Source organism: Lepidochelys olivacea (assembly GCF_965140295.1).
Source record: "Lepidochelys olivacea isolate rLepOli2 genome assembly, chromosome: 10".
NCBI lineage: Eukaryota > Metazoa > Chordata > Testudines > Cheloniidae > Lepidochelys > Lepidochelys olivacea.
The window spans coordinates 21,082,999-21,109,246 of record NC_140420.1 but is presented as its reverse complement, the minus strand read 5'-3'; the positions used below and the strand labels follow the sequence as shown (position 1 = coordinate 21,109,246).

The window sequence follows — 26,248 nt, the reverse complement described above, 5'->3', positions numbered from 1 at the left end:
AAATAATAATAATGCTAGTGAGAGAAAGAAATCTTGCTGAAGATGCATGGGACTGGGACTATGTCAGATCTTGATTTCACCAATTGCAGTATGAGATTTCTTGACATCAGCATCCAAACAAAGATTTGTATTCAAACATACTTAACAGCACTAGAAGCTATATAGATGAAACACAAAGGCTTTAAAACAATTTCTATTGCAATTAAACCTTTGAGATTTGTCTTTTGAGAATAAAAGAACCAGATATGAAAATGCTTTTAAAAAATCAAAAGAAAACAAAAACCAGCTACTTCTGGACTAGATATTTATCAGAAACTTTTCAACAGCTCCACTTTTCCTAAGTGTTTCATCCCTACATTGGTAGGCTACGTGATATGTATTTGTCATATAGATAAAAAATAGCAGTTTTCCTAGAACAATTAAGTCCTTCCTTGGGCAGCAAGAAAGGAGTGGGGAAACATGTGGAATGTGCGCCTTCTCTTTCCATTTAACAGTGAATCAGTTGCAAGTTTGATAGAGAGAGGGAGAATGCCCTCCTCTGGAATTATTTTCTCCCACATTTGCTTCTGTGCATCACCTATGCTGGCAGAGTTTCACAGAGCTCAGGAGAAAGATCAGTCTTTCTGGCAATTGCTCATACTGATTTGTTTTGTCTTGCCTTTAATCACTAGATATTCCTCAGAGAGGAGAATGAACTGGTGGTTAAGGTACTTGATTGGGAGCCAGAAAATATGAGTTTAGTGCCTGACTGTACAACAGACTTCCTGTGTGACCTTGGACAATTCACTTCTCTCATTGTGGCTCAGTTCCCCAACTCCGAAATAACAACTCCTCTTCCTCCCCTTGTTTGTCTTGTCGTATGGTCCTTTGCACTGAAGTCTGTTCATTTATGAAAGTATGAAAATGTGTACATTTCAATAATATTTGAGTGCAACTGGATTAGTAGCATGTTTTGTGTGGCTGATTTATCTGAACATTGTGAAAAGGTTAGAAATGTTCATTATATATTCTCTATCTTTGACTGTTGTCTGGTGTGTGTAGATGCAAAGACTGTCATTTAAGACTGTTGTAATTGATTATTAAATAATGTATCATTGAGAGGTCAGAGTTAAAATTGTATTTCAATGAAATTTTCAGTTCTTTGACGTTAAGATATAGCCCATAGGATTATTTTGCTAGCTATTATTTCCTACTAATCCAGCCATCAGTATCAATTAATGTGTTTCTTTTTCTGAAATTAATCCATTTTATTCTTGTATTTTATCAGTATTAATTCCTTGGAATTTAGGATGTGTTGAGGTATGCGTTTCCTGATAATAAGTTTTGCTGAAACGCAAGAACCCTACCGACCTGTAAGATCCGGTAAGATCTGCTATATAGCAAAAAGTATAATCAGTTAAGAATATGTCAGCATAAAAGCTGGCAACCTTTGGCACAGATAAAAATGGTCCCTGAACTTTGGGGAACCAAAGGGAGGACATACCCACATCACATCACAGGTTTATCCGGCTTCTACAACCGGTTGGTAACCACAGGGTACACCACAACTTGGAGGTCATCAAGAGAGCCTAGGTTGGCAGTTTTGGAATGGGATAATCCTTATTAATATATTTAGAAAGTAAGTGTCATAATCCACTAACCTATAGGAGAAGGGTATCCATAGATTTCTTAGGGTATGGAAATAAGATTTGGGTATAGTAGGTTATGCCTGAATTACATAGGTCAGGATTCTATAAAATATCTTCTAAGAGAGCTCTTAGTAGTTTGGTTCGGTTCTGCTAAGTTCTAAGCTCTTCTAAGTTCTAAGCTCTATCTTTCTATTCTATCTATCAGCTCAGCTTGCGCAGTACAGTATAACTACTCAACATTCCTAACCATTGGGGAAGCCTGAACCATTGCTTAATTGGGCACACCAGGAGTGAAGCTGGTCCTTCACCTCCTATTACTCACACCCTTCCTTGAGGATCCAGTATGTTAGGTTAAGGTATAAGAGAAATGGTACCACCAGGAGTTTTGGAATTCTTTTACAGTTATAAGTTTCATTGCATTTCTTATTTTTATGTTAATTTCAATAAAGGTTGTATCAATTTGGTATTGTCCTCAGTGTACTGGGTCTTGCCAAGCACCCCGAGAATCCTCTCCTGATATAGAACTCTCTGAGTTCTTGAACTCTATAGTCTGAATTGGATAAGAACCTATAAATCTTCTGGTCAGATGCGATCAGTGGCGAGCCATAACAACTAACCCATCAAATTCAGGTCAACAAAGAGAACTAAAAATGGGTGTTAGGAAGCGTGTTGATGTGGTGGAACATCTGACGGCAGTGTGCCAGTACCTGGATATAGGTCTTACATGGCATGTGGATGTTACCTTAATTTATCATTTCCTTATTTTCCAGTGTATGCTTTATTGTAAGGAAATAACCTTGACCATCCTTAACTCTTTTTGTAAGATAACATTTACATTAAGGATTCCCTCCAATTCCCATTGAATTCAATGAAAAGATTCACACGGACTTCACAGAATCCCTAATCTTTCCCTTACATATGTTCCCCTCTTCCTTAAAATAAATAAATAATAATTAATAGAGGAGTTCCAGAACTGGGGAACGATCATAGTCTTATGGGCTATTCATTCTTGGTCATATCTCTACTCTGACAAGATACAATTTGACTTCAAGTTGAACCTGATTTGTATAGACCACAGGGAACAGTTATATAACAGAGAACAATTAAAATTAGACAAAACACAAAAAAGCAGGCAAAGGTTTTATAAGCCAAAGCCTAGAAGACTTATTAATGATTTATGTCCAAAATCTTTTTCACACTAGCATAATTTAAACTAAATACACAGTATCTGCTTCAGAATCAGAATTCCCAGACTGTGCTTACATGTACTTTACGATCACTTACATTTCACTTTTGCCTTATAAACCACTACCTTACAAACCACTTTCATTGCAGCTTACCCAGTACCTTTCCCTTAGATAATTTGGTTTCTTTATGGGTGTTTCATTGGCAGTCTCCAGGTTCTAAATCATATGTAATGAACCAATCTTAAGTATGTCTCTGTAATAAGGCTTTATAGTACTTGTGAACTGGATCAGCGGTAGGTCTCTGCACAGTAAAAGTCTTGTCATGGATGACACCTCTCTGTGGGACGCTTGCAATTTTATTTCTGAGTGGCAGAATTAGGGATTCTTCATGCTTTCCTAATGACAGTTATAGCCAAACATACTTCACAGTTTTACTTGGGAGGATGAAAGACCTCTCTGTGCTAACTGCAGGAAGCTATTCATTAAAGATGCAATCCAGGTAACAACAACATTAGAGTGTTCCACCTTTGACTTGTTTTTTTCTTTCCTATTTTAAGATGAACGAGTGCAAACTTAAAAAGGAATATTTAATTTGTGGTCAGCAATTGTATATGGAAAAATGTCCAAATGTGGCCCAGAATCCACCCTCAAATTTGAGTGTTGATAACGGAAAATTCTCTTTACTCCATTTACTGTAGATCTTGATATATACGCCATTGCAGTGCTGTGAGTGGTGCTGTTTTTTCCCTTCTACAGTGAAATCAGAATTCAGTAAATAACTGGGTAATCATACAGCAAAGAAAGCAGTTGGGGAGCAAGTTTGTTGTATTAAAGATTGACCTTAACTATTCATGATGTCTTTATAAAGTGCTTTCCTGTAGGCAGTGGGAGCCTGATGCTAATTTAATAACAGTAAAGGACATGAAGAAGTTGGATAGTCATTTATGGAAAAAGATCTTTTACCCATCCAACAGGGATGATGGAAGTTGTGAATTTTGTAGGCTTTTTTGAAAATTTTAATTCCAACATTTGACACACTTACTCATATTTTTGCTATTTTAGTAAACTAGGAGATGAATCACAGTGTGTCAGAATCCAGGCACAACACATAGTATTACATAACGAGTCATTTGTTTTATACTGGGGATGTTGGCAAACTTACGTGTGTACAAGCTGACGGCTCTGCCTACTGCTCATTTCAGCTTTTTACTTCCAGGCAATCTCTTTACATGCTAATCAACTGCACTGTGACTATAGAGTTTAATATGTTCTGTTTCACTTCTAGTAATAAAGATGTACAGCTGGCTCAGGAAAAATCATTAGGGCTAAAATTGTCATTTAAGACACACACCAGGAGCCCAATTTGTTAGTGCTTAAACAAATCCAAATTAAATCTATTAATTATTAACTGAGGAAAACTTTCAAACTGCAATTAGAGTAAAAAGAACAATGCTTTTCTCTATCTCAGGCATAGTCAACCTAAACATCAGTTTTTGTACAGATTTGGGGCCTGACCAAAGGTCTTAAGCAATTGATTTCAATAGGCATTGAGAGGGTGCAGCTAGCCCCTGCAGAAGGCACTCAGCTCCTCACAAAACTGATGCCCCCTTAGCTACAGAAAACTGGCTACAAAGTTGAATTGTGCATGTTCTTGAAACTCCACTTGTGTAATAATGGCATTTTTGAGCAGTGTCCAAACATGCATATTAATTAAGAACCTGCCGATAGAGTACAATGGTGACAGATAGAGTTGCTCCTGCCATTGGAACAGCAGCACATTAGCATTTGTACCAGCTACCTAGCATACAGTAAGTGATAATTGTTCCAAATTACGTTACATTAAATTACTTTAATTCGGCCAGTGATTCTACCATAAATATTATAACTAGCCTTTGTCAAGATATGCTGTGAAATGCGAATCTTTGTGGGAGCCAGCAGACTGCATTATTTTTTGGTTAAATGCTTATTGCTTCTTACTGGTTTTTTTTTGTTCCTATCACCCATGAAATAAAGTAAGCTTTGCACTGAAAAATACTTTGAGTGCAATCGAGAAGCCCCTATAATCCAGTACAAACTGGAGTAAAGACTGCAGGATTGGGTTTATGAGTAATTGCTAAATACAGGGCCAAACATTCAAAAGCACCCTCTCAAAGCCCTGTAACACGAGGCTCTGTTCTATTCTGCCCTCATCACCATAATGTCAGAGTACCTTTCAGCAGTGTATTCAGCTACACGACTAACATCAGTCATGTGTTGTTTGTTCTCGCTCATCCTTATTATTCTCATTCACAACACAGAACTGTTTGTGCAGCATAGTGTTTGGTAGTGGTAGGGTAGGGTTTGCTTTGGTTTAAAAGAAATATACACACTGGAGAAGGCAGGTTGAGGAAATGTTCCTTGCATTTGGAGTAGAAGGTGGTGATGTCCTGGCTCGTCCACAGTCTTGAACCAGCTCCTGAGAAAGCTCTGTTTCAGCTGCTATTGAATGCACCCTCAGCTCCCACTGAAACTAATGGCAGAGAGAGCACTCAGCACCTCGAACAATTAGGCCGTAAATTTGCACCCTCAGGTTTGAGCATATGAAAATCAAGTAGCACATCTGAAGGCCTGGCTGATATGAGCCAGGGTCTTGGTTTTAGAATTGCCTTCAGACTTTCCCAATATTTTTTCCAGCTCCCTTTCCAATATCCCACCTTTCATCAAAAAACATCCTAAAGGAATGGCTCTCTGGACAGGGTTGGCTGACTTCAGGCTTTGGTTGGAGTTTTAAACATAGGCAGAGACTGAGATTCCCTTTCCTTTGAACATAGAATAGTAGAGCTTCAGCCTTCCTGCAAGCTGAACACTCCACACAGAAAGGAAAGGAGGCCTAGCGGCACCTTAGAGACTAACCAATTTATTTGAGCATAAACTTTCGTGAGCTACAGTATCCATCCTTGCGCATTGCACAGAGGCAGATTAGTTTCATAGCAGACTGCTGGAGAGCTGCCTCCACAGACTGATCATGCTAATTGCACATATATTAACACTTTTAACACCCCAAACACTGCTGTCTCTACACTCTCTGGTGGTGGTACCATTTCACACACACACACACTCCGAAAATGGGTCAAGGTGCACACTTTGGATTGTCACGAACCCACAGACTCAAGAGACAGAATTACTATTGCAAAGTGAAATCACTTGACAAAGTAATTGTGAATAAATCCTCCTCCAACACATAAATAAATGAATGTAGTACCTGAGTGCCTAACAGAATTCCATGCTCCGGTACCAGCTTGGGCCATGAACAGGTGAGTCACACGTAATTAAATATGAAACCATATGAGATGTCTGCATAGATTATCTAGCACATATTCTGTTTGTTAAATGAAATTGTATTGTCAGGTTAGATCATTCATGTTTTTCTTAGTTTCTGTGCCCCATTTTAGTTTGGACAGAATGCATCTATGTGGACTTAATCAGAGTTGCAGGTGTTCCACACCTTTTACGATCAAGACAGCAGAAGAGGGCTGGATGTTTCTCGCCTCTTGCCCATCAATGGCAGCTTTCAGTCAGTCAGTGAGATTTCTGGGCAGCCTAAGTGAGGATTACTATTATGATATAATATACATGAAAATCTGTCTAGCAAGGGCATACATTCTTTGGGCCATATCTGGCCCAGTCTATACACCTGTGCAGGGGTTTAAGGCCCAGTAAGGACCCCCAGCCCCACCACCACAGGGCCTTCCTGAACCTTGAGGCCAGGTACATAGAGAAAAGTAGGTGGTGTGCGCCCACTAGTCCCACGCCAAGAGAGTGGGTAGTAAGTAGCCAACCCCACAACATGCTGAGAGAGTGCTGGGGTGACGGAGTAGAAACCTGCAAGTTACCACGTCCCTGAAGCAAAAGGGGCGTAGGGCAGCACAGCTATTTGTGGCCCCTTACACAAGAATTTGTATATGCACAGTCTAGATCCTTGCATACACTGGTTAACTGCAAACAGAATCATTTTAATGGTTCCCAATGAAACCATAAATTTGTACAACCTCCTTATGCTAGCCAGGGCTATGGCTCAAACAATGTGCTAGGTGTTCAGCTGGTGTACACCGTGTAACTCCATGCCAATTTACACCAGCTGATCTGGCCCTTTTTTAAAAAAAATGAATTATCACCGCTTGTGGAAGGCAGTAGATTGGCAGTCATGGAGACTGAAATACGCTGTATACCCACACGAGAGTCCAGCATGGGCAAAGACACCCATTCCAGTTCATTAATGTGACGCAAAAATGGCTTAAGGAGCTTCCTTTTAGGGTGAGAGGGGCGTTCATTGTTCATGGCCAGTTCAATCTTTGCCTCCCTATTGTGGCTTCTCAGCTAATTTTCAAAGAAGTTAATAAAATTTACTTGAACCAACATTATTTACTAATTTAAGTAATTCCTACTAGATATTTTAGAGCATTAACCTTAACTAGCTAATTAGCTCATGCATTATCTGTCTAATGAATCACATACTATCAGTGTAATGAGTCCTAATAAGTATGGAAAACATTCATTAGAAGGAAATCTGATTAATTTAAATATCTGTTGTTATTCTAGCACAAGATCTTTATATCAACACTATTTGCAATAAAATAAATACTTTTCTGAGAACATGGATACAAACAAAAGGCCAGATCTTTGACCCTATGTAAGTCCCATTTACACTAGGCCAGTAGCACAAAGGAAACTTAGTGAAGCAGCTGTATTACATTAGCATGAGGGAATCTTCAGCTGGTGCAGTCTGTTGCTCCACATAGCAGGATGAATGCGGGGGTGGGCCAGGGGATAGATCAAAGCACAGTGCATTCCATCACGCCTGGCCTCTTGGGGGCCATTATCCACCATTGCAAGTGAGTGCACCCCTGAGACTCAATTCTACTAGGGCTGACTCCAGATTTTCCATTGAATTTTTCATACTACGAACAGCTTAATTTGTCTTCTGTATTGGAGGTGAGGGTTTAAATTTGTAGTACACTGGATTAGATGGCTACACTACAGAACAATGAGTCCACAGAGAAATTGACATGAAACTTTCAGCCAGCTTTAAATTATCCTGTTTTTGCACACCCTGTGCAAGAATGAGCACACAGTAGTTCTTGCAGGAGGTGCAGATGAGGTAGTTGGTTTTCATTATCTTACTTGTACATACAAAGTGGCTGTTTATCCACTTTTGAAGGAGCAATCATTTGTCTGTGCACATGGTGAGTGGCAAACAGAAACAGAGGCCAGGGCTGAGAGCGTGACAAAGTCAGGTCAAATTTCTTCTCTCAGATTTGCATTGCCAATCTGAAGTCAGTATTCTGCTGTTTCTGCATGTCCAGATTTCCCATTAATCACATCTCAACGGGAGTTCTGCTTAATATAGTGTGGTCAAAGGGAGTTCCAATCATGCAGGGAGAGCAGAGTATCAGAGTCTAGCTCTGTCATGCAGAGAGGAGAACTTTATTTGCACTGATTAAGTACAGCAGACAACAGAGTATTTGTTAATTATTGACTTATCCAAAAGGATCCCGTGGCTTGACAGAATCCTTAACACATTCGTTATCTACTCTAGTGCATCTCATCATGGAACATATGGTGGCACTGTACTGCAATGCAGGAATTTTTGTTTTCTTCTCTATATACATGCATACATTTATATATATTGTAACTTTCATTTTGCTGTGTGGGAAGAAGCTCTCCCGTATTTTCTCGTTCCTATTGTTTAATTATCCTCTGGTTTTGTTACTTGCAATCAATGGCGTATCTGTTCCAGATCACTTATTTTTATAAGACAATTCATCAATCCTATTCTGTTTTTAATAATTTTAATCATTTAAAAGATCAGCCAGATGGATTACAAAAACATGCAAATAATGTTTTAAAGTCCTGCAAAATGCCTCATCATATTATGCCTGCAGTTTAAAACTGCAACTCTGGATACACAATTAACTTTGTATTCCAGTACTGTATCAACCAAAAGCCTGTTGAGGGTTTGAGTTGTTTCATGATAAATCTAAGAGATAACAGTTAAATTAGTTTGTATCTCATGTTCAGATCAGAAATGCAGATCCTTCAAACAGCCCAACAGTTTAAAGAGTTCAGTGCTGAGGTCATCATCGATTTTAATTTAGTCTTCCACTTCAGGAATAGACTGGTTTGGTAGATCAATGAAGTCAAATTACACATTTCTGATCCAAATTATTTTATGGTGTTACCTTCTATAATTTGTGTCAATTAATGCACACACAATTTACACCAGATGAAAATAAAATAGTGTGATACTCCTATGATAATAACACAGTTGTTGTTTGTAATATGGTATGTCATTATTTAAGACATAGTTATTAAATTGGATTTCCCAAAGTAATCAGGAAAGGCTTAGTAAGATCTTTAGGCAAGGTTTGAATAGGGTAAAAAATCATTTCTTTTTATTTCGTAAAAACCCAAAATGACCCAATACATTCAGTCCTGAATAGAAATGTAAAAGCAAAAACTAAAACATTAAACAATAGCTTTAATATTTATAATTTAGTTTTATAATTGAAAATGAGATTTGAAAGACACTGGAACCTCAAACTGTTGTGAAAGGCACTTGAACTCAACGGAGGAATTTGCAGGAAGAAGGGCCCAAACAGATGGGGAACCTGGTGGGAAATAAAGTTAAGAAATATAAATGTAATAACAAATATATTCAAAAAGGTGCTTAATTTTTTCACTGCCATTTTTTCTTAACCAATAACTATTTTTCACACAGAAAGTATATGTAGCAAGCCTCTCAAAATCATTTTTATCACATTTTTTCATGGGAGTTAAGTGTCCAACTTGCAGTGACTTTCAAGGCCCCTTTGAAAATCCCAGGCCAGTTTTGTTACAGGATATTCCAACACAGACAACAGGACTCTGATCTTAAAAGATGAAGCAGCAACTACATTATTGTTAATATAATTATGTGTAATATGCTGAATATTTTTCTTACTGAAAGCAGTGGTAGAAAAGTTCAAGTCATTTCTGTTGGAGTTTGCACAGTAAAAATGAACAGAAGCAGCCCTGCTAGCAAATTGGTGAGAAAACAATATTTTTATCATGTAATACATGCCAGCTTTGATTCTGCTTTTTCTACACAGCATTTACTATGTCATGCTCCTATGTACAATATCATGCCCAGTTCACAAAATCCTTTTTGAAATGGATGCAAGTATTTCATTTCAGCCGGCCAATGCATGGCATAAGTACCATGCCACAATCTTGCATAAAGAGATGTTGCATGGTAAGAATAAAATCATTTGATACTGTCATTTAAAAAAAGGTTTTTTTAAGATCCAAAAAGGCTTTAGCCTACATTAAGGATTAACTGCACAGTTCTGTTCTTAAGCAAGACAAAAAAAAAAGCTTATGAAATCACACAAAAATTTTTTTTTCTGCTGTGTAAATTATATATGGACTGAAACTTTTCTGTTCAAAATTTAGGACCCAGACTGACAAGTTGTATAGGCACATTTTTTCTAAACAAGATTTAAAATGACTAAACTATGAAAGGTTTCGTAGTTGATTAGTAGACAGCTCATGACATGTTCATGACAGCTGTATTCTTCAGCACTGCTGTGTTAGCCATGACACAGTGCAGTTTAACTGGCCATAAGTTTGCTCGCTAGTTTAAAAAAAAACCTCATAAAGAACTAAGTACCTGAGCCTACAAACCCCTTTTCATTTGATAGTTCCACTGATTTCAATGGGTCTCTCTACACAAGCGTAATCTCTATTTACACGAGGAGTTTCACCAGTTTTAATGGAATTACTCACCTGACTATGTTGTAAACAAGCAGACCCTTCCTGCCCGTATAATTATTTTAAATGACAACTTCTTTTGTTACCCAACACTTGACTAAGTATACACAGAAGGTCCAATTTATGCTTTCCACTCAAATTAGGCGCCCAGATTTAGCAGCTGGGATTTCACATAAGTACTTACGTACCCAAGTATGCATTTTAGGTATGTAAATACCAATCTGGATATCCAAATATATGATTTCTCTGTAAAAGGGATCCAAATACAGATACTTGGACGCTGAACATAAGAAAGTAACCAAATGAAATAAAATAATGGCCTGACCAAGTAAGCCTAATTCCTGTTAAGAAAATGCATTTCTGGATAACAATTTTGTATATCACACTGGTGAAATGAGATTTAATACTTCGGGCATTTATTTAGTGCCTTTCATCTAAGATTCCAATGCGCTGATTAGCTAAAAACAAAATCCAACCTGGCAGATTATAGGAAAGAGGAGTTCCAATTTCTCTGTCTCACTAGTAAAAAAAAATTGAGGGAGAATAAAGGACGGAGGTCCCTTTATAGCCTCATTTATGAACATGTGGCACATGCATGCAGAGTGCATGAAAACTGCTACCTTCCCAAAAGGTTCTGAGCTTTCACAAACATCCCAAATCTGTAGATCTGTGCAGGCAATCTCTGAAGCAGCTTTATTTTTCCTGTTTTATGGAGGAAGAAAACGGAGGCAGAGGGAGATTAAAATGGGTCTAATTTTCAAAACTGCTTGAATCCACATGGCAGGTCATTGGCAGACAGAGGAAAAGAACTCAGATCCTTGTGAGTCAGTCTCCTGCTCTAACTCCTATGCAACACTGTGCCTAACAAAACAATGGCGTTATATGAAAACTATGATTTCAGAACAGAATGAAGCTAGTGATCTTTAACTATTCCACTCTATTTGAAATAATTATAAGAACATATAAAGAGGCCCAAGGCGACTTGCTCTTTATCAAATAGGACAGTTTGCCTTACATAAAACAAAAGGTCTGGTTTGAATGTTTGAAATATTCTCATTAATAATAATGTTTTCATTAAACTCTTTTCTCCCTAATACTTCTGGGATTCCAAGACCCCATTTAATTGTATTGGTTTTTGCTTGGAAGATATTTTCAATGGTAAATATGTTTTTCTAATAGCAACATGGAAGACAAGATGAGAATATAATTGAAAGATATTTACTGTTTTGTTCTCTTATTTGTTTGGTTGACTGTACATCTGATATCCATGTCTCTTAGATTTCACACATCAAATAATATTAATCAGACACAATGAATGAGAATGTTAATCTAATTAAAACCCGATGCCTAGTACATTGTTTTGGAAATTTAGCCCAAAGTATATTTGTATTAACTTTGCACATTTAAAAGGGGAAAATAAATCACAGATTGCTGAGTTTAAAACAGCTGAGTACCACAAATAGGCCGCAAACATGCTATCTTTTACCATACAAAATGCCAATTTTTAGTTTTCTTGTTAGTATAGGGGCACATTTAAACCAAATTATAACAAAATTACCACAGGATATTTCAAAAGAAATATTTAATACAACAAAGTATTTAGAAAATTATATATAGATTTGTTTAAAAATTCTATCATGTAAACATTAACATAACATGGCTTACAAATAATATAAAGCATTTATAGATGCTTATCTGAATACTATATATACATATACTCTACCTTAAAATTAAAATAATCTTGCCTATTTTCTACAGTTGTGTAACAAAAACAAAAAGGAAACCCTTTTGCCAGCAGGTTTGGTCCCAGACAAAAGGGTATTTTAGTCTATTTTGCTCAATATTCTTGGCTTCTTAGAAAGTGCAGACCTTCAGAATTATGATTTCTGTTCAAAAGCTTTTATTTTCCTTTAAATTCATTATATGTAAAGCTATAAACTCTTTTAACATTTCAAGTTATCCATGTGAAGAAATCAACTACCAGTTTAACTTTTCTCAGCAACATGGGCACTGCTACTGAAATATTGGTAAACATATTCCCATGTGAATGTATTTGATCGATTCCTTCTTAAATATTTCTGTGAAATACTTGTGTGTAAATTCATGTCAATATGAAGAGAAAAAACAAGTGAAATTTCTATGTAAGAGGACCATAAAATGAACTTTTTGGGCGGGAGGGAGGGGCACAGAACATGTGACAAAATTTACTGGGCCACACCATTGTGCAGCAGCAGAACAGAACAAAGGGTACAAAGTAAACATTTAATCTTTTCTTGAAAGTGTAATAAAACATAATGCACATCAACGTATAGTTTTAAACATTATTTATAATAGCACTAGTTTAATATATTCACATGATTTTTAAGACATTGCACATATCTAATGCTACAAAACCATGCATTCAAAATGGCTGAATGCTCAGCAAATTAATATTTCATGTTGTGGTATGTGAGACTGGCCAAAAAAAATAACAAGGAAATGGTAAGGAGACAACTAAATTCATTAGTCTCATGATCCAAGATGATGGAGCTTGAATGCATCTGCAGGAGTGACTCATTCAAGCATCAGTGGGAGGGTGCTGCTCCTATTGATCTTAAGGACTCAATTCTGCCGTCATCTGGGCTCTCATAATCTAGTTTTCCTATATGCCTGAAGCTCCCATTGGTAGAACAGAACACTGGAGTCAAGTTAACTCTATTGTGATGACATACCCTATATGCCTTTGTGCCATTTGGTGACCCCCCCAGGAAGTAGCACCTGATCTGAGAGCAGAAACAGCTTCCAAAATAGCTGTTCCACAGGAGTTCCATGGAATTTGGGTAACTCTAAGAACACCCATACAGAGTATTTGGAATTATGGGATGTTGGACAAAAAAGTGTTTTTTTTCCCTGAAATCTCTGAAACACAGAAACTATGTAGAATCAGAGAGGTTCCAGTGCATTTTGAAGCACCTTAAAGAAAATGGCTACCACAATGAAAACAGAAAATGAAATGCTCGAACAGAGTAATCTCATTGGCCAATAGGTGCCTTTATAAAACAAATAGAATTTATTTTGCTTGCTTATACACTCTACTATCAGGGAAGGGTTAAAACAGTGGTTCTCAAACTATTGTACTGGTGACCCCTTTCACAAAGCAAGCCTCTGAGTGATCCCCCTTATAAATTAAAAACACTTGTTTATATATTTAACACCATTATAAATGCTGGAGGCAAGGCGGGGCTTGGGGTGGAGGCTGACAGCTCATGACCCCCTATGTAATAACCTCCCGACCCCCAGTTTGAGAATCTCTGGGATAAAAGCTTCAAATCAGTTTCAAAAACTTATGTGGCCATTAATTTTATAAAATCTCTCCTCTCCTCTCCCCTCAGGAATGTAACACATTTGAGGGTTTTCATTTATATATTTATCGGTACACTTGGCTAATAAATATGAATTGGTCGGGAAACTCTGTCCTATCGGTTAATTCACTTTCCCAGTCTTGGCAGCCCTATGCACAATAGCTATGTGTAGGGAAGAGAAGCAAATCTGAGACTAAGAAAAAAGGAGGGGGTGAGTCCCACCATACATACTCCTGTAAGTGAGACACTAGTTAGGAACAGAATCCGTCCTTTCTAGCAACTTAAATCTTAGATTTTTGGTTTATACTCAGGTTCAGCTTGTCCAGTTTACTTCCCTGCTTACCTCTTAGCTGATGTAATGTCTTTTCCATCTCCCTACTCTCCTCAAGTGCTGGAAGATAGCTCCTCCCTTTAACACATTCAGGCGAGAGCCTCATGTTGCAACATGTCTTTCACTGACACTGGTCTCAACTCCCTTCTGCCAGCTTCTATACTAGTTCCTCCCCAATTCCTTCACGGCCTTCAATGTAATCCATTTCCCGCTATTGGCTCCCAACCTGAGCGGAAGTCATGTTGAGAAAGTGAGCCACAAGAGGAGAGGCAATTTGAATTAACTATGAACTTCTGTAAGCCTGAAGTCTTTATTTTACAGTTTGCCCCCAACAGCAACAGAGAAACCTTTCAAATCATGGGTTATAAAACTGGGAATTAGTCAGTTTCCCAAGTATTAAGAGTTTAATATTTTCCCTACTGAAGCTGGATTGATTCAGCTGCTATATTTGGGCAGGCCAGATTTATACATCAGCTAGAGTCTGGACCAACCTGCAAAGTTCTGGGTTTTCTGGATTGAGGCCCATTTCTAAAACAACAAAACACAGCTCTTCACTTCTGACGTACTGATAAGAAAATATCACCGTTAGATCATTAATATGAACTGACAGACATCATCACTAGATCACTCAATGCTCATTCCAGGTCCCATGACTAGCTAGCTGCCCTGAACCAGTCAACCCTATATATTAATAGGTTCCTAGTAGGTTCAGTGATTTGACAGCTTGAAAAGACATTGGTCTGTACAATAAAACATTAATTTCAGAACAACAAAATGCACCTTAACATCTGGGTCTTATTTGTGAGCCAAAGTCAAATTTACTGCCATTATGCCATATCTATAAATATTTATCATATTAATCCCATCTCAATGGTTTACAACTTGCAAAGGGTATAAAATTATACAATTTGTTTACAACTAACCATCTGACAATGTTTTTTAAACAGGACTGGTTTAGAAAGTATTAATCCTTCCACCAATGTGTGATTTAATAGACAGGTCAAGTTAAGCCTTTGCTATTGTGTCATTATCCGGCCTCCGATTAATTTTGGGATTTTTGTTTTGTTTTGATTTAAATGGGAAATTTGATTTAAGACAGCAGTTAGGTCAGTGCATTACATTCTGTGTATAGAATGCCAGAATCTCTAAATAGATAAGATTCTGAATAACTGTAGTCAATATTTAACAAAATAATACTGACAGACAATCCCATCTGTAATAAAATTGAAACTATCTGCGGCCTACTTTATGTGTCTTAGAAAGTTATGTATTTTGAATGTAATAGAAAAACAGCATTAAAAATATTTTCTACAATTTCTTTTAAGCATTCACAAAAGATTCCAGATTAAGACCCTGAAGATTTAAACTGTATATACACAAAGGGCCCTATGAAATCCATTTTATTATTGTGGATTTTCAGATTTATTATTTTCTGATTTCTTTTTTTTTCCATTAAAAAAATTAATTAAATCTCCTCCAGCCCTGGGGTCGTGGTGGGAACACAGCGCTCCTCTGGCCCCGGGGCCACAGCAAGGAGACAACTTTATTTTTTTGTATAGTGCTGGATTCCATGTTTTTGTTTTCATTCCATGATTCCATCCATGTTCTTGTTAACGCACATTTCATAGTGCCCTAATATACAGAACAGGTACTGAATAGGAGGTAACACTGCAAGTTTCTCTATTCTGTCCTGACACTGTGCTAGAAGCCTAAACTTGAAAGGCAACTCTAGAAAACAGAGGACTATTTGATTGTTAACCTAACTGCTCAGATCACCACAAATGACTGGTGTTCAGTGATGTACATGCTTATCTACCAAGAACTGGATTGAGCCCACCAACTCATTTTGCATAGGCCACTGATCAGCTATCAGAAAGTCACAGCTTTCAGTCACTACCAATCTGGGTGAGATTTGCAAAAGCAGTGTTTAATAATCAGAACTGTATGCATTTAATTAAATGATACATGGGAGAAACTGAAAGTATTCCTATACACTTAATAGAACCATTGTTATGATTACAATATTTTATATGCATACATGGTATAACCCTACGAGATTGTTTAAACTAGATGGTCATGATTTTCAGTGCCCAAACATTGTAAAGGGCCTGATCGTCAGAGGATGGGTTCTTAGCATTAACTGACTAACTAACTAGGCACCATTTGGCTCAGGTGCCAAAAATTAGGACATCCAAACTGCACTTCTGAAAAATCTTGGCCAGAATCCTTAGAACACTAAATTCTATTCATCTTAATCATGTGAGTAAAGCAAGCAGGATCTGGCTCATATTGTATAATCTGTTATTGAATGTTTCTACTGTGATTGCAGGCTCAGCTACTCAATAACCTTTTATAATGTGTTAATTCTGAAGAGGAGATTCCACTGAACTATTTTCATAAAGAGACAACAGAAGAGTATTTAAGTGGATTAATAACTGCAGTACATAACACAAGCTCACAAAGTGAAGGTTCTCTGAAGTACCTAATCTTAGTATCACATATACATTTTATTTACTCGTGAGGGCATTCTGCGCCAAAGAATTAAAAATTCTGCTCCAAAAAATTAAAAATTCTGTGCACAATATTTTAAAATTCTGAAGTTTTATTTGTCCAAGTGTGGAGGGGCTCAGTGTGGGGGGATCCAGGTGTGGGGTGAGAGGATTCTGTGTGGGACAATCTGGGTGCAAGCAGCTCAGTGGGGGGGGTCTAGGTGTGGGACTCTGCAGGGGCTTCCAAGTGAAAGTGATTGGGACTCAGCAGAGGGGTCTGAGTGTGGGGCTCTCAGCAGTGGGGGTCTGGGTGCAGCTAATTGGGGGTCAATGGCGTGGAGGTCTGGATGTGGAGGCTCAGGGGGTGGGGCTTCTGGGGGTATTGAGTGCAGGGAGGTCAGTGGGAGGTGGTCTGGGTGCAGGGGTGGGAGTTTGGAGGCAGGGTGTCTGGGTGTAGGGGGAATACAGATGCAGGGGTTGAGGTTCAGTGGGGTGGAGTTCAGGTATGGAGGGCTAGGGGGGTTCTGAGTGTAAGGGGGAGGTATGGGAGGTCCAGATGCACGGAGGTTAGGTGGATGGGGAAGCAGCTCCCCATACAATGACCTCTCCCCCCGCAGCTGTGGAGCGATGAGCGCCTGGAAGCAGGGGATGATGCTGAGGTTCCTGCAGTTGCAGGGTATGTGTGTGGGGGGTTCTGGGTGTGGGTCTGACACAGCCCCAGCCACTCCTTTCAGGGGAAGAGAAAGTCCCGTCCTCTCCTGCCTCCAGCCCAGCTGGGACTAGCAGCTGAACCCAGTCAGGGTAGGAGCCACTGTCTGGGGTGTCCCCAGCTCTGCAGTGATTTACCTCTCCACTGGCTGTTCCAGATGCCTGAAATGATGTACCTGCACAGCTAGGGAGTGGTGCATGACTGCTCTTGCAGTTTCCCTTTGCATCCCTGTCAGAAAGTCATTTTTCTGTGGGGAAGCAAAGAAATCTGCAGGGACATGAATTCTGCATATGCGCAGTGGCGCAAAAATCCCCCAGGAGTAATTTTATGCTAAAATTAGCAGAGAACAACTTGTACACTGTAAATGAGTCCAGTATTTTTGCATATTTATTCATATACTAAAATTAGGCACCGAAAATTAATCTGGAGAAGAGAAAGAGATAATTTAAAGAGCCAATAAGGACAGTTTTAAAAATATGGATAGTACACATCATTCTATGTTTAGCATATGTGTATCTGCTAAATTAGTTTCCTTACCATTCGCAGTCTTTCAAAGACTGGGGGAAAAGCTGTACATTGTGAGATATTTTCTGAAGATAAAAAAAGATTCATGTGGTAAACACATCTAAATCCAATTCTCCTCAAAGGAATTTATGCAAGGTAGGCTTTCAGTTCAATCTGTCATTCAATATTAGTAGGCAAAATTTGGCACATGAATTACAGATTATACTCCTGTCAATCTTGTAAAGTCCTTAGACCTTTTAAAGATATGAATTCTTAAGTCTTTCAAAGTCGAACTCACATTCAATCTATGAATTTTTCAACAAAGACAAACTTCAAAATATAAGTTATGCATCAAATTAATTGGTTTGGAAAGGCTTTAGCTGCAGTCTGCTTACAGATTTTGTTATTTTTTATTTTTAAAGAAACACCTCACCCTACTGGATTCAAATACCAGTATTAACTCATTTTCTGATGCAACCAAGACATCTAGCTTTTCTGGTAAGCTGCTCATTGGGATTTGTTTGTAAAGGAGTTCTCTTATAGATGTGCAGAAGATACTGCAGTAGCAGATCAGATTGCAAGTAACAGAGCAATATTTCATATCTGGGACATGATTTTTCTTTTGGGCTCTTACGTGTTAATACCTGGTTGCTGCTGGTTGCCTTTTCTCATCACTCAGTGCAATGTTAGGATTACAGGACTCGTTCTTCACACTCAGAAGCCAGTTCTGCAACAATTATTCACTTTGAGCAATCCTTATTAATGTGAGTAGTCCGACTGACGTCACTAGGGCTACTCGTGAATAAGTGCCACAAAATGGGAAAAAGGCTTGAAGAATATGGGTCTCAGTTCATTAGACTTTTTAAAATAGCTCTATATTCAAGAAAGTGCATTAATAATATGTGGATTCTTTTTCTGAAAAAAACAAACAAACAACTCTTGGGTTTTTTTAACTACTGTTAGGTTTTAACATAATAAACTGAGTGCAATAACAAAAATGAACCACACTGCACCTTTAAGCGGGACCATTTTCCAGCTTGCTGAGGAAAAGGAAACAGTGCTTTAAGGGTGAGGGAGAGAGGTCAGAAGCTGCTGCAAAATGGGGAGGGGTGAGCGTGGCGACACTGACTCATCCCCTGGGACCAGAAGGGCGAAGGAGTTGAAGAGGGGTACATGGTACACTTTTATCTGCTGGAAGAAAAGGAGTACTTGTGGCACCTTAGAGACTAACCAATTTATTTGAGCATGAGCTTTCGTGAGCTACAGCTCACTTCACCGGATCTGATGAAGTGAGCTGTAGCTCACGAAAGCTCATGCTCAAATAAATTGGTTAGTCTCTAAGGTGCCACAAGTACTCCTTTTCTTTTTGCGAATACAGACTAACACGGCTGTTACTATGAAACCTGCCATTTTATCTGCTGGGTAGTCACAGACATCTAATAATATAGTTGCGGTCTGATTAAAACCATATCAAGTGTCTCCTGTCCTTCTTTCGGTATAGACGGACAATACACCAACCTATGGGAACACAGATTATCCAAACAACTTGTGAGAAGAGAGTTGTTCTGGGACACAGGTAAACCAGAATATATTCTTTAGTAAACATGAATGAATATTGGTTAAGGCTCAATACAGGGGGAAAAAAGATGGCTAAAGCATAGTGTACTGCCTATAGCAGTATAGCTAACAGATATTGTGAACTAGATTCCAGTTGATCCATTTCAGAATTTCCAGCACTTGTAACAATTATTCTCCCAGTTTTCTTTAGCTGTTCTCACACCATCATTACAAGTCACTTTCCAGTAAAAAGGTGACAGGCACTTTCAACTTAGGCAATCCTTAGCAACAGCATTTCATGTGTCTTACAAAGTAGTTATAAGAATGCCCAAATGTCTTTTTTCTTTAATGCTGAGAGACTGTTTTTATAATAACATCAGCAAGAAATGAGTAACAATAACAGAAATGCTGGAACACTCTATTCTGTAACATGTTAACTTTGTGTTTCCTTTTTTGCTAAACTCCTTGAGCTGACTTGCACTGCACCTTGCCTTGCAGCAAAAACAAAAATTTCAATAGAAAATAATTAGAATCTCCATTTTGGTAGAATTACTCTTCACAAGTGAAAGCTTCTGGGAATATCTGACTAGAAACGTACAAAAGCTATTTTTGCCCTCTCTACTGTTTTTTCTCCCATCACTTACTTTGTAACGTTTATAAAATACTCTTGAGTGCATCAGAGTATCATAATGAAAAAGCAACAGTCATTCCATTTCCAAAAGGCAATAGGTTAGGAAAGTTTTTTAAGTACAACTTTCTGACAAATATTGATTAGTGATAATTACAGTTGTACTTCTAAGAAAAAAATAATATTCTCTGAACATGATGCACACAGATCTCAGGAACAGAAATAGATGGTATGAGTGTAAGAGACACTACAGCACAAACAAGGGACTCATAGTAGTAGAGTAAGTTTAGAAGAAAAGAAAATGCTTTACAAAACAAAGGAAGTGTGTACAATTTGCTGAGTCCCATGTGAACAGCCCTCATATTTCCTTGGGAAAATGCTTCCTGCTTTCAAAAGTGACCTGTTAAATCAGAATGCTTAACTTTAGTATTGAGAGTCTCCTTTCAGGAATTAACTCAATGCAGCTGTATTCTCCCCAGGACCTTCCATAATCAACAGTATAGGATAAGTCAGAATCACAGGGCAGTTTAAAGTACATGGTGCTGATGTTCACAATTATAAAAAGGGTCAGAGATCACCACTTTGAGGCTCCAGGTTCCGTGGCTCCCTTTGATGGTGCCGAGATAGCTTTGGAAAGCGCGTAGCCACTCTTGAGCGATTGCTTTTGCTTACTGGTTCTCCCACAGGTTGGATATCACTAGGAAAAAAGAAAAAGAAAAACACCAGAATAAGTTCATGTTGTGTGTAAATTCTCCTGTAGTTATTCTAAATGCAGAAAAGGGAGCTGGTTTGAGAATCCTGCACATGATGGCAAAGTACAGTACATATCTTTAATTACACAGACCTGCATTATTTATACTGCTAACTGGAGTCTGAATTACAAATGTGCTCTTGCAAAAATGAGAACAAGTAGTACTTTATGGAAGACTGTAATTTCTAAGATAAAAACATAACTCAATGGGCTGAAGATCAGAGATGGCATTAAAAGCATTTGGAAGTGATATATGTAAAGGCAAACTAGACAAAAGCTTGGATGATGCCCTAGTTAACATTTGTCTAATTATGGATGGATGTATCTTTATGTGATGAAATACATTAGTAACACACTGCTGCTGGGCATTCTTCATTCTGTTCTGGCCCACAACAGACTTTGATCTTACATGAATGAGTCTTCTGAAAACAACTTACTTGGAAAGCAAATACTCTAAGAACAACAAGCAGTAACAGAAAATTCTGCCTCATTCAGAGGTTATAGACTCCTCAAAAACTACATTAGAAAGGAATAATGGTGTACTTTTGCTATACTTTTAGAGGACTCTACAGGATTTAAAATTATACAGTTTGCTCATGTCTCAATCAACATCACTGATTACCATTTCACAAACCAGCCAAATGATAACAAGGTTATGCAGCATGCAAAGTCAAAGTTATTTTGACATGTAAAATCAGCTATTTATACCAATATTCAATCTGAGTTGATGAATTAAAAAGAGAGATGCTCTTCTGCAGTCCTTACTATTTTGGGTGAAAGCTGATGTATTTTGGAAGCAAACAATACATTAACTCCATGTAGATCTCTTCTCCCTGCAGGATGACATTTACCACTGCAGTGAGCCTGCCTAAGGCTTATTTCCTTCGTAAAACCACTTGGAGAACTACTGATGAAAAGCACTGTAAAAGAGGTAGGTATTATTATTACATGAACACTTAGATTCCATTTAAGATGTATTTTGAGGGCTTAAATGGGATGGACCTAAATGGAACATAGGCCTTGTACAGGCTCTGTTCAAAGATGCAAATTTCACCCTCAGGGAGCAGAGTACTTTAGTAAGGTAAGTCAGTCAACAGTACTTCATTTTATCAGTGGTAACCATTAGTTTTGTAAGGCTAACAAACAGTTGCCAATATTCCCCAACGTAATGGACAATGGTTCCAGAAAATACTCTGCCAAAGTCAGTTGCTAAATAGAAAATGTTAGCAGAAAATAAAAATGCTTTTCAAATAGCAATGTGAAGTTTCATTGTTATGCATTTCCCTATCAGAATAGTTTGAAGTAGCCTCAGTTTTGAGACAGCCTTAAGTATATTGATTTCAACTAAAGTTCACTAGAGTTCCTAATATAGTACTTCCGCTGTGACCAGAAAGTCCGCAACATGAAAATAATTGCATAAAATGCTCATCAAATCTCAAAACTTCTTAGCAACACACTTGTTGTTCTTGTGTAATAGCAAGATTTACACATTACAACTTTAGTGCTTTGCTTGCTTGTCAATAAAATCAAAACACTAAAATTTAGCTGGGTACATAATCTTACTCTGTAGTAGCCATAGATAATTAGATATCCATTTCTACATTTCCAGATTTTATGATTTTTCATTTTGTAACATCACAGTACTGGAGAATCCAAATTAACAAAAGCTATATGCAGTACCTAGAAGAGCCTGCTTTCTGCATCAATTTCAATTGTGCATATTAATGTTACCTCGATTCTATTTTTATTGATATAGGTGCTGTGGGAGGGAATTTATTACTACTTATGATTATACTATTATTACTGGTTTCAGAGTAGCAGCTGTGTTAGTCTATATCCGCAAAAAGAAAAGGAGTACTTGTGGCACCTTAGAGACGAACAAATTTATTTGAGCATAAGCTTTCGTGAGCTACAGCTCACTTCATCAGATGCATGTAGTGGAAAATACAGTGTGGAGATTTTATATACACAGAGAACATGAAACAATGGGTGTTACCATACACACTGTAACGAGAGCAATCAGGTAAGGTGAGCTATTACCAGCAGGAGAGGGAAAAAAAACCCCAAAAAACAAAAAAAACCTTTTGTAGTGATATTCAAGGTGGGACATTTCCAGCAGTTGACAAGAACCTGTGAGGAATACACATTCTTGTCAACTGCTGGAAATGACCCACCTTGATTATCACTACAAAAGGGTTCCCTCCCCTCCACCCCCGTCTCCTGCTGGTAATAGCTCACCTTACCTGATCATTCTCATTACAGTGTGTATGGTAACACCCATTGTTTCATGTTCCCTGTGTACATAAAATCTCTCCACTGTGTTTTCCACTGCATGCAGCCAATGAAGTGAGCTGTAGCTCACGAAAGCTTATGCTCAAATAAGGTGCCACAAGTACTCCTTTACTATTATTACTGTATTAATACACCGATTATCCAAGTAGCAAAGAGCATCATCATTAACTCAAATGGATCTGCCAGTTGTATGATGTCATCTGCCCAAACTAAGAAGTTTAACTCTAGATCATTCAATGTCACATCGTCCAACTCAACTAACATTCTTAATGTTTACGAACATGAAGAAAAGCGACAGTGATTCCATATCCCCTTGTCTTACATCAAACTCTCTTGAACAAGTTGCTTGATTCTCTATCAGTTCTTACAGCATTGTAGGAATCTTTATACATAGCCTTTGTAATTGCAATGATCTTATCTGAAACTCCATGTGATTTTGCTACTTTCCATAATGTTTTCCTACAAACCAAATGCTGTTGTGAAGTTGATGAAAACAGCAAACATCTTTAAACCCCATTCTCACTTTTTGTTCTATCAACTGTCAGAGCATGAATAACTAATAAATGCAACTTGGACCTGGTCTGAAGTTGCACTGTTCCTCGCCTACTAATTTTTCTAAAACTGGCCTTAATCCATTGACAATTACTTTCATCATGATTTTTCCCAATACTGATGATATGCTTATATGCCTATAATTATTTGAATTTGCAGGATCTCCTTTCTTCAAGATTGGCCCAACTACTGCCTTTAGCCAGTTATCTAGTGACTCCTCTTCTTCCCATACCTTTTTGTATATTTTTTCTAATGCTTCGATAGCACTTGTCTAATTGGCTTTTAAGCAATTGAGCAGTTCAGTTGTCTATTTTTTAACTGCTTCACTTGCTCTTTCTATTTCTTCTTCTGATGTCCCTTCTCTTCTCATGTTCAGATGTCCCTTCTCTTTCAAAGCTGCCCTATTTTCACCTAGCATGACTAGAATGCTTGCATCTGGATGAACTGCAGGGTTCAGACTTTGTCAGAATGGTCCTTCCCTACTTCCAGCACCTCTTTGGCATTTGTTGTCAGTTCACAGGTAGCCTTTTTTGCCGCTTGTATTGTTGGCCTGATTGTGTTTCCATACAACTTAATCTTTTTGTATATTATTTTCATATCTTGATTTCTGGAGGCCTACTCTAGTTGCTGAGCCTCTTCTCTCCAAAACCGTTGCTTGTCCAATCCTTGTAATTTCTTCACCACTTTGCATAATGCTTTTACTCCTTCCGCTTTCCCAGCAGACTTATTTGACTTGTTTACACATTTACGGTGATGTTCTTGTTTTGATGCTTGTCCAGCTTTTCATGGTTTGCTTATGCCTTCCAATAACTTCCTCCACTATGTTCTATATTCGCAAAAAGAAAAAGAGTACTTGTGGCACCTTAGAGACTAACCAATTTATTTGAGCATGAGCTTTCGTGAGCTACAGCTCACTTCATTGATGAAGTGAGCTGTAGCTCACGAAAGCTCATGCTCAAATAAATTGGTTAGTCTCTAAGGTGCCACAAGTACTCCTTTTCTTTTTGCCAATACAGACTAACACGGCTGTTACTCTGAAACCTGGGTTCTATATTGTTTCCTTGAATATTTCCCAGACAGTCTATAGGGAGATTTCTTCATCATCACAAATTAATATAATAGAATCATAGAATATCAGGGTTGGAAGGGACCTCAGGAGGTCATCTAGTCCAATCCACAACTAAACCAATCCCCAACTAAATCATCCCAGCCAGGGCTTTTGTCAAGCCTGACCTTAAAAACTTCTAAGGAAGGAGATTCCACCACCTCTCTAGGTAACGCATTCCAGTGTTTCACCACCCTCCTAGTGAAAAAGTTTTTCCCAATATCCAACCTAAACCTCCCCCACTGCAACTTGAGACCATTACTCCTTGTTCTGTCATCTGCTACCACTGAGAACAGTCTAGATCCATCCTCTTTGGAACCCCCTTTCAGGTAGTGGAAAGCAGCTATCAAATCCCCCCTCATTTTTCTCTTCTGCAGACTAAACAATCCCAGTTCCCTCAGCCTCTCCTCATAAGTCATGTGTTCCAGTCCCCTAATCATTTTTGTTGCCCTCCGCTGGATGCTTTCCAATTTTTCCACATCCTTCTTGTAGTGTGGGGCCCAAAACTGGACACAGTACTCCAGATGCGGCCTCACCAATGTCGAATAGAGGGGAACGATCACATCCCTCAATCTGCTGGCAATGCCCCTACTTATACAGCCCAAAATGCCATTAGCTTTCTTGGCAACAAGGGCACACTGTTGACTCATATCCAGCTTCTCATCCACTGTAACCTTTTCTGCAGAACTGCTGCCTAGCCAATTGGTCCCTAGTGTGTAGCGGTGCATTGGATTCTTCTGTCCTAAGTGCAGGACTCTGCACTTGTCCTTGTTGAACCTCATCAGATTTCTTTTGGCCCAATCTTCTAATTTGTCAAGGGCCCTCTGTCTCCTTTCCCTACCCTCCAGCGTATCTACCACTCCTCCCAGTTTAGTGTTATCTGCAAACTTGCTGAGGGTGCAGTCCACGCCATCCTCCAGATCATTAATGAAGATATTGAACAAAACCGGCTCCAGGACCGACCCTTGGGGCACTCCACTTGATACCGGCTGACAACTAGACATGAAGCCAATGATCACTACCCATTGAGCCCGACAATCTAGCCAGCTTTCTATCCACCTTACCTTGAAAGGCCTTCCAAGCATCACCTTTTATGCCTCCCTTGTAGAGCTATCCTTTATCTTATCAAGATAAAATTTAGTTCCAGCTACACCCATCTTTTTTTCTTGGACTTTAACTTAATTTTTCCCATTCATGATCACTGCCACACTCAGCATTTCTGTAGACTAATATCCAACAGTTACAGTCTATGCCTTTTACTGATAATAATATGGTCAGTCTGGTTTACAGTTTGACCATCTGGTGAGTTCTATGTAACCTTGTGTGTGTCTTTGTGAAGAAACCAAGTACCACCAATAATTAGATCATGCATCTCACAGCAAATTT

At 38.4% G+C, this 26,248-nt stretch overlaps 1 protein-coding gene across 2 annotated transcripts in view; it reads right to left on the bottom strand.

Moving 5' to 3' along the window:
- Window positions 1-9,315: 9,315 nt before the first annotated feature.
- SNX29 (sorting nexin 29) overlaps window positions 9,316-26,248 on the bottom strand; it is a 451,127-nt gene continuing 434,194 nt past the window's right edge. Inside the window, exons 22-23 of one of the 2 annotated variants that reach the window (XM_084640531.1) lie at window positions 20,741-20,859; window positions 9,316-9,462 (exon numbers count right to left, since the gene is read on the bottom strand). In XM_084640531.1, the coding sequence (XP_084496657.1) occupies window positions 9,353-9,462; window positions 20,741-20,859 (229 nt within the window). In that variant the 3' untranslated portion in view covers window positions 9,316-9,352. Of the gene's footprint in view, window positions 9,463-19,310; window positions 20,860-26,248 lie in introns of those variants that run through there. The other variant, XM_084640532.1, reaches the window with a different exon arrangement.